This window comes from Nerophis lumbriciformis, linkage group LG30, assembly GCF_033978685.3.
Source record: "Nerophis lumbriciformis linkage group LG30, RoL_Nlum_v2.1, whole genome shotgun sequence".
Taxonomy (NCBI): domain Eukaryota; kingdom Metazoa; phylum Chordata; class Actinopteri; order Syngnathiformes; family Syngnathidae; genus Nerophis; species Nerophis lumbriciformis.
Window position 1 is genome coordinate 32,397,775 of NC_084577.2, and position 10,215 is coordinate 32,407,989.

Consider the following 10,215-nt stretch of genomic DNA (forward strand, 5'->3'; position numbering starts at 1 on the left):
TTGTTATATCTCACATTCTATATTATGTTCCTGTTACGGGGGGTCTCAGCTTGCTGCAAGGTTGGTTCCCCCGGGATGCAGACGGACCACTCTGGACAGGACGTGCAGGTAGGAACATGATTTATTGTGGAAAAATAAAGGAGTAGTAAAAACAAAAAACAAGCCAGAGGAAAAAGGTGGCGATTGCACTGAGGCTAAAAGTTAGCATAGGCTAGAAGACAAGGAATACTCCGTGGCATGAAGCAAACAAAGAAGCCAGGCCGACTGACCGGCAAAGGCAGGCTTCAATAATGCCTCTGATTAGTGCTCGGGAAACAGGTGAGCGTCCCGAACACCAATCAGAGGCAGGTGAAAACAATAAGTAACCATGGTAGCTAAACTAACTCAAGGGTGCACAACAACATTGTAAATAATGTAAATAATTCAATTTATGATGATGATCTTGTGTGATGACTGTATTATGATGATAGTATATATCTGTATCATCAATCAATTTAAGTGGACCCCGACTTAAACAAGTGTAAAAACTTATTGGGGTGTTACCATTTAGTGGTCAATTGTACGGAATATGTACTGTACTGTGCAATCTACTAATAAAAGTTTCAATCAATCAATCAAACAGGAACTCAGGGAGTCCAAAACTAAGAGAAAATAACAAAAACATGATCCGGGCCATGGATCATGACACGGATCATGACAGTTCCGTCATAAACATTACTTCAATCATTCAAAAAATAATACAAAATAAAACAAATGTAAATTTATTCAGTCTTAAACATTCTTTCACTTTCTTCTTTCCTTCATGGATCTAAACTTTACCACTTTTCTATATTTGTATTTAATAAGTTGTAGCTGCATTTATTTCAGTATAAAAGTTTTTTGCTTTGGTCATGAAATGATGAGAGCGATAATCAATAAAAAAAACAAGCAAACCGGAGTTTTGACCCAGAGTATATATACATATATATGTATATATATTTTAATGTGTGTGTATATATATATATATGTACATATAAATATATACTGTATATATATATATATATATATATACATACATATATGTATGTATATATACAAACCTCGTTTCCATGAGTTGGGAAATTGTGTTAGATGTAAATATAAACGGAATACAATGATTTGCAAATCCTTTTCAAGCCATATTCAGTTGAATATGCTACAAAGACAACATATTTCATGTTCAAACTCATAAACGAAGTGAATGAAGTAGAAGCATTTAAGTCCCATCTTAAAACTCATTTGTATACTCTAGCCTTTAAATAGCCCCCCTGTTAGACCAGTTGATCTGCCGTTTCTTTTCTTTTCTCCTCTGCTCCCCTTTTCCTTGAGGGGGGGGGGGGGCACAGGTCCGGTGGCCATGGATGAAGTGCTGGCTGTCCAGAGTCGGGACCCGGGGTGGACCGCTCGCCTGTGCATCGGCTGGGAACATCTCTGCGCTGCTGACCCGTCTCCGCTCGGGATGGTGTCCTGCTGGCCCCACTATGGACTGGACTCTTACTATTATGTTAGATCCACTATGGACTGGACTCTCTCACTATTATGTTAGATCCACTATGGACTGGACTCTTACTATTATGTTAGATCCACTATGGACTGGACTCTCTCACTATTATGTTAGATCCACTATGGACTGGACTCTTACTATTATGTTGGATCCACTATGGACTGGACTCTTACTATTATGTTAGATCCACTATGGACTGGACTCTCACAATATTATGTCAGACCCACTCGACATCCATTGCTTTCGGTCTCCCCTAGAGGGGGGGGGGGGGGGGGGGGGGGTTACCCACATATGCGGTCCTCTCCAAGGTTTCTCATAGTCATTCACATCGACGTCCCACTGGGGTGAGTTTTTCCTTGCCCGTGTGTGGGCTTTGTGCCGAGGATGTCGTTGTGGCTTGTGCAGCCCTTTGAGACACTTGTGATTTAGGGCTATATAAATAAACATTGATTGATTGAAACATTTTTTTTTTGCAAATAATCATTAACTTTAGAATTTGATGGCAGCAACACGTGACAAAGAAGTTGTGAAAGGTGGCAATAAATACTGATAAAGTTGAGGAATGCTCATCAAACACTTATTTGGAACATCCCACAGGTGTGCAGGCTAATTGGGAACAGGTGGGTGCCATGATTGGGTATAAAAGTAGATTCCATGAAATGCTCAGTCATTCACAAACAAGGATGGGGCGAGGGTCACCACTTTGTCAACAAATGCGTGAGCAAATGGTTGAACAGTTTAAGAAAAACCTTTCTCAACCAGCTATTGCAAGGAATTTAGGGATTTCACCATCTACGCTCCGTAATATCATCAAAGGGTTCAGAGAATGTGGAGAAATCACTGCACGTAAGCAGCTAAGCCCGTGACCTTCCATCCCTCAGGCTGTACTGCATCAACAAGCCACATCAGTGTGTAAAGGATATCACCACATGGGCTCAGGAACACTTCAGAAACCCACTGTCAGTAACTACAGTTGGTCGCTACATCTGTAAGTGCAAGTTAAAACTCTCCTATGCAAGGCGAAAACCTTTTATCAACAACACCCAGAAATGCCGTCAGCTTCGCTGGGCCTGAGCTCATCTAAGATGGACTGATACAAAGTGGAAAAGTGTTCTGTGGTCTGACGAGTCCACATTTCAAATTGTTTTTGGAAACTGTGGATGTCGTGTCCTCCGGACCAAAGAGGAAAAGAACCATCTGGATTGTTATAGGCGCAAAGTGTAAAAGGCAGCATGTGTGATGGTATGGGGGTGTATTAGTGCCCAAGACATGGGTAACTTACACATCTGTGAAGGCACCATTAATGCTGAAAGGTACATACAGCTTTTGGAGTAACATATGTTGCCATCCAAGCAACGTTACCATGGGCGCCCCTGCTTATTTCAGCAAGACAATGCCAAGCCACGTGTTACATCAACGTGGCTTCATAGTAAAAGAGTGCGGGTACTAGACTGGCCTGCCTGTAGTCCAGACCTGTCTCCCATTGAAAATGTGAAGCCTAAAATAGCAGAAGGGAGACCCCCGGACTGTTGAACAACTTAAGCTGTACATCAAGCAAGAATGGCAAAGAATTCCACCTGAGAAGCTTCAAAAATGTGTCTCCTCAGTTCCCAAACCTTTACTGAGTGTTGTTCAAAGGAAAGGCCATGTAACACAGTGGTGAACATGCCCTTTCCCAACTACTTTGGCATGTGTTGCAGCCATGAAATTCTAAGTTAATTATTATTTGCAAAAAAAATAAATAAATATGTTGTCTTTGTAGCATATTCAACTGAATATGGCTTGAAAAGTATTTGCAAATCATTGTATTCCGTTTATATTTACATCTAACACCATTTCCCAACTCATATGGAAACAGGGTTTGTATATATATCCATCCATCCATTTTCTACCGCTTATTCCCTTCTGGGTCGTGGGGGGTGCTGGAGCCTATCTCAGCTACAATCGGGTGGAAGGCGGGGTACACCCTGGACAAGTCGCCACCTCATCACAGGACCAACACAGATAGACAGACAACATTCACACACTAGGGACCATTTAGTGTTGCCAATCAACCTATCCCCAGGTGCATGTCTTTGGAGGTGGGAGGAAGCCGGAGTAGAACCCACGCAGTCACAGGGAGAACATGCAAACTCCACACAGAAAGATCCCTTGCCCGGGATTGAACCCAAGACTACTCAGGACCTTCGTATTGTGAGGCAGACGCACTAACCCCTGTTCCACCGTGCTGCCCTGTATATATATATATATATATATATATATATATATATATATATATATATATATATATATATATATAGTAAAGTACAATAAATGACATACAGCAGTGGTTCTCCAACTTTTTCACCAATGAATGATTTTAGTTTGTAAAAAGTTAAGTTGTATCTTAAAAATGTTATTTGTATCTTTACTTTATTTTGGTAAAAAGTACACATATCTATACTACAATTGCTTTACACAAAGTACAACAACGAGTACAAGTACAGGTAGTACATTTTTAACAGGTCTTTCTTCAAAAAGAAACATGATACAAAATATTAACAAAACATATCCTACCAATAGTACTGCAATAGTACTAGTTGACAAGGTATTTGTCACAGAGAGGAAAGTAACTTGTCACAAAGGGAACAATTAATACACCACATCATATTTCACATCCATTTGAAGTAAGGAGTACTGGGACAAGATGTCACAATCTTTAACATTTTGTAAAACTGCTGGAAAAAGGTGAAGTCTACTTAAAGAAAACGTCATTGTAAGAAAAAAAAACCCTAACAAAAACAAAGAAAATGACTCCTGGGCCAAGATTTTGACCTTTTTGTCTATTTATCACCATCAATAATGAACATATCAGTATGATGTCATACTGGGAAATAGTATGATTTACAACAATAAAATAATGATTACATAGAGTAAAATAATATGATTTACAACAATAAAATAATGATTAGATAGAGTAAAATAATATGATTTACAACAATAAAATAATGATTAGATAGAGTAAAATAATATGATTTACAACAATAAAATAATGATTACATAGAGTAAAATAATATGATTTACAACAATAAAATAATGATTAGATAGAGTAAAATAATATGATTTACAACAACAAAATAATGATTAGATAGAGTAAAACAATATGATTTACAACAATAAAATAATGATTAGATAGAGTAAAATAATATGATTTACAACAATAAAATAATGATTAGATAGAGTAAAATAATATGATTTACAACAATAAAATAATGATTAGATAGAGTAAAATAATATGATTTACAACAATAAAATAATGATTAGAGTAAAATAATATGATTTAAACAATAAAATAATGATTAGATAGAGCAAAAATAATATGATTTAAACAATAAAATAATGATTAGATAGAGTAAAATAATATGATTTTAAACATTAAATAATAATTAGAGTAAAATAATGATTTCCAACAGTACAATAATAATTAGAGTACAAATATATGATTTTTAACAATAAAAGAATGATTTAATAGAGTAATATAATATGGTTAGGGATGGTAAATAATAGATTGGCTTGGTGCACACCTACAGTATACACCCTGTGTAGACTAATGTACATGTGTACATCTATGGTATGGTATACTCTGTGTAGACTAGAAAGAAGGTGCATACACTTGTATGCGTGTACATCTATGGTATGGTATTTTCTTTGTAGACTAGAAAGAAGGTGCATACACTTGTATGCATGTACATCTATGGTATGGTATACCCTGTGTAGACTAATGTACATGTGTACATCTATGGTATGGTATACTCTGTGTACACTTTAAAGAAGGTGCATACACTTGTATGTGTGTACATCTATGGTATGGTATACTCTGTGTAGACTAGAAAGAAGGTGCATACACTTGTATGCATGTACATCTATGGTATGGTATACTCTGTGTAGACTAGAAAGAAGGTGCATACACTTGTATGCGTGTACATCTATGGTATGGTATACTCTGTGTAGACTAGAAAGAAGGTGCATACACTTGTATGCATGTACATCTATGGTATGGTATACTCTGTGTAGACTAGAAAGAAGGTGCATACACTTGTATGCGTGTACATCTATGGTATGGTATACTCTGTGTAGACTAGAAAGAAGGTGCATACACTTGTATGCGTGTACATCTATGGTATGGTATACCCTGTGTAGACTAATGTACATGTGTACATCTATGGTATGGTATACTCTGTGTACACTTTAAAGAAGGTGCATACACTTGTATGCGTGTACATCTATGGTATGGTATACTCTGTGTAGACTAGAAAGAAGGTGCATACACTTGTATGCGTGTACATCTATGGTATGGTATACTCTGTGTAGACTAGAAAGAAGGTGCATACACTTGTATGCGTGTACATCTATGGTATGGTATACTCTGTGTATACTAGAAAGAAGGTGCATACACCTGTATGTGTGTACATCTATGGTATGGTATACCCTGTGTATACTAGAAAGAAGGTGCATACACCTGTATGCTATGGTATGGTATACTCTGCACCTCTTCCAAGTGAAGTGGGTGACTATTAAGTTGCTACTGAGACGTAACAAACGGTGAAGTTTCACAGAAACCAGCTGGTGGGCACCTAAACTGTGTGTGCACATCTTGAAGACCTGAAGAGGACTTGTTGGACTTGTTGGACTCGTTGATGGCACCACCTTAGATGAACTACGTAGCAGGACACAATTCATGAGAGAACAACTTTCATCTGCTCTCCTGATCACAAACTGGACCTTCTTCAACTCAGGACTTTACTGTCGGGTCTCTGGTGGGACGACTTGGCAGACTTAGGACCTCACACTGCTGCTGGCCTGACACACAACAACAAAGGACACAACACACATGAGTACACAACACAACACAACACAAAACAAATGAGTACACAACACAACACACATGAAAACACAACACAACACACGAGTACACAACCCACGAGTACACAACACACAAGTACACAACACAACACGTACACAACACACATGAGTACACAACATAACACACATGAGTACACAACACAACACATGAGTTCACAACACAACACATGAGTACACAACAGAAGACGGAGACAACAGAGAGGATAAGCGGTCAACATGACTTACCATGGCATGCGAGTAGCTGGCCATTTGCAGAAGACACTCCAGAGTGTCCAGCAGATGGAGGACGTACATTTGTGTGTCATCAAGGAACTTGCAGACTTCCAAGTCCTGCAGAGTCCTCTTCAAGGCCACCGAAGCACACTGGAGGACACTCATTCCTAACAAGCAACAACGCGTGAAGACTCATTTAGCAAGTGTCTCTCCAACCACTCATCTCATACCAGGAACATACACTCCACCTACCAGTCTGATGTGTTCCACCACCATCATAGCTGGAACATACAGTATGTCTACAGTAGTTCCTCCACCTACCAGCCTGATGTGTTCCACCACCCAGCTCCCAAGTCAGAACACTCCTATCTCAAATCATAGGTGGAACATACAGTATGTCTACAGTAGTTCCTCCACCTACCAGTCTCATGTGTTCCACCACCCAGCTCCTAAGTCAGAACACTCCTATCTCAAATCATAGGTGGAACCAAACAGTCCAGTTAGAATTACCTGGCAGGTAGGCAGCTAACAGGGGGGCGGGGTTAAGTATATTTATAGCTAGAATTCACTGAAATTAAAGTATTTCTTATATATATATATATATATATATATATATATATATATATATATATATATATATATATATATATATATATACACCTTTCGCTATTTGAGTAGCTTTTGTTCTGCCATTTGAGTACTGGCGAGCGATCTCTGAATCCGGGAACATATCCTTCACGGATTTGTTGCAAACATCCGCAAATGAGAAATGCATGATGGGAATCCGGATGTTGTGTGTCAGTGTGTTGTAATAATGTTGTGTGTCAGTGTATTGTAATAATGTTGTGTGTCAGTGTATTGTAATAATGTTGTGTGTCAGTGTATTGTAATAATGTTGTGTGTCAGTGTATTGTAATAATGTTGTGTGTCAGTGTATTGTAATAATGTTGTGTGTCAGTGTATTGTAATAATGTTGTGTGTCAGTGTATTGTAATAATGTTGTGTGTCAGTGTATTGTAATAATGTTGTGTGTCAGTGTATTGTAATAATGTTGTGTGTCAGTGTATTGTAATAATGTTGTGTGTCAGTGTATTGTAATAATGTTGTGTGTCAGTGTATTGTAATAATGTTGTGTGTCAGTGTATTGTAATAATGTTGTGTGTCAGTGTATTGTAATAATGTTGTGTGTCAGTGTATTGTAATAATGTTGTGTGTGAGTGTATTGTAATAATGTTGTGTGTCAGTGTATTGTAATAATGTTGTGTGTGAGTGTATTGTAATAATGTTGTGTGTCAGTGTATTGTAATAATGTTGTGTGTCAGTGTATTGTAATAATGTTGTGTGTGAGTGTATTGTAATAATGTTGTGTGTCAGTGTATTGTAATAATGTTGTGTGTCAGTGTATTGTAATAATGTTGTGTGTCAGTGTATTGTAATAATGTTGTGTGTGAGTGTATTGTAATAATGTTGTGTGTCAGTGTATTGTAATAATGTTGTGTGTGAGTGTATTGTAATAATGTTGTGTGTCAGTGTATTGTAATAATGTTGTGTGTCAGTGTATTGTAATAATGTTGTGTGTGAGTGTATTGTAATAATGTTGTGTGTCAGTGTATTGTAATAATGTTGTGTGTCAGTGTATTGTAATAATGTTGTGTGTGAGTGTATTGTAATAATGTTGTGTGTCAGTGTATTGTAATAATGTTGTGTGTCAGTGTATTGTAATAATGTTGTGTGTGAGTGTATTGTAATAATGTTGTGTGTCAGTGTATTGTAATAATGTTGTGTGTCAGTGTATTGTAATAATGTTGTGTGTGAGTGTATTGTAATAATGTTGTGTGTCAGTGTATTGTAATAATGTTGTGTGTGAGTGTATTGTAATAATGTTGTGTGTCAGTGTATTGTAATAATGTTGTGTGTGAGTGTATTGTAATAATGTTGTGTGTGAGTGTATTGTAATAATGTTGTGTGTCAGTGTATTGTAATAATGTTGTGTGTCAGTGTATTGTAATAATGTTGTGTGTGAGTGTATTGTAATAATGTTGTGTGTCAGTGTATTGTAATAATGTTGTGTGTGAGTGTATTGTAATAATGTTGTGTGTCAGTGTATTGTAATAATGTTGTGTGTGAGTGTATTGTAATAATGTTGTGTGTCAGTGTATTGTAATAATGTTGTGTGTCAGTGTATTGTAATAATGTTGTGTGTGAGTGTATTGTAATAATGTTGTGTGTCAGTGTATTGTAATAATGTTGTGTGTGAGTGTATTGTAATAATGTTGTGTGTCAGTGTATTGTAATAATGTTGTGTGTCAGTGTATTGTAATAATGTTGTGTGTCAGTGTATTGTAATAATGTTGTGTGTGAGTGTATTGTAATAATGTTGTGTGTCAGTGTATTGTAATAATGTTGTGTGTGAGTGTATTGTAATAATGTTGTGTGTCAGTGTATTGTAATAATGTTGTGTGTGAGTGTATTGTAATAATGTTGTGTGTCAGTGTATTGTAATAATGTTGTGTGTCAGTGTATTGTAATAATCCCATCATACCACTTCTTTGTTTGTCTTGTCTTTATTGCACAAGATGTCATTCAAGCACACAACAGCTCCAATGTGTGTCTATCCCTTTTCCCGGCAAAACTTCAACACCCACTTCCTATTAACAACATCACTTCCTATTAACAACGTCACTTCCTATTAACAACGTCACTTCCTATTAACAACGTCACTTCCTATTAACAACGTCACTTCCTATTAACAACATCACTTCCTATTAACAACATCACTTCCTATTAACAACGTCACTTCCTATTAACAACATCACTTCCTATTAACAACGTCACTTCCTATTAACAACATCACTTCCTATTAACAACGTCACTTCCTATTAACAACGTCACTTCCTATTAACAACGTCACTTCCTATTAACAACGTCACTTCCTATTAACAACATCACTTCCTATTAACAACGTCACTTCCTATTAACAACATCACTTCCTATTAACAACGTCACTTCCTATTAACAACGTCACTTCCTATTAACAACGTCACTTCCTATTAACAACATCACTTCCTATTAACAACGTCACTTCCTATTAACAACATCACTTCCTATTAACAACGTCACTTCCTATTAACAACATCACTTCCTATTAACAACGTCACTTCCTATTAACAACATCACTTCCTATTAACAACATCACTTCCTATTAACAACGTCACTTCCTATTAACAACGTCACTTCCTATTAACAACATCACTTCCTATTAACAACGTCACTTCCTATTAACAACATCACTTCCTATTAACAACGTCACTTCCTATTAACAACATCACTTCCTATTAACAACATCACTTCCTATTAACAACATCACTTCCTATTAACAACGTCACTTCCTATTAACAACGTCACTTCCTATTAACAACGTCACTTCCTATTAACAACGTCACTTCCTATTAACAACGTCACTTCCTATTAACAACGTCACTTCCCTATCTCTCCCGGAAGTCCCGCCCCCCAGTCAAAGTCTTTGGCTAACACCTGGTAGCCAGCCGCTATGTGCCGACTGGAATAAACACACGCTG

The 10,215-nt window shown here is 37.1% G+C and overlaps 1 protein-coding gene across 2 annotated transcripts in view; it reads right to left on the bottom strand.

The window, feature by feature from the left end:
* LOC133579714 (uncharacterized) overlaps positions 1-10,215 on the bottom strand; it is a 24,142-nt gene continuing 13,927 nt past the window's right edge. Inside the window, exons 10-11 of one of the 2 annotated variants that reach the window (XM_061934109.1) lie at positions 6,650-6,804; positions 4,870-6,361 (exon numbers count right to left, since the gene is read on the bottom strand). In XM_061934109.1, the coding sequence (XP_061790093.1) occupies positions 6,338-6,361; positions 6,650-6,804 (179 nt within the window). In that variant the 3' untranslated portion in view covers positions 4,870-6,337. Of the gene's footprint in view, positions 92-4,869; positions 6,362-6,649; positions 6,805-10,215 lie in introns of those variants that run through there. The other variant, XM_061934110.1, reaches the window with a different exon arrangement.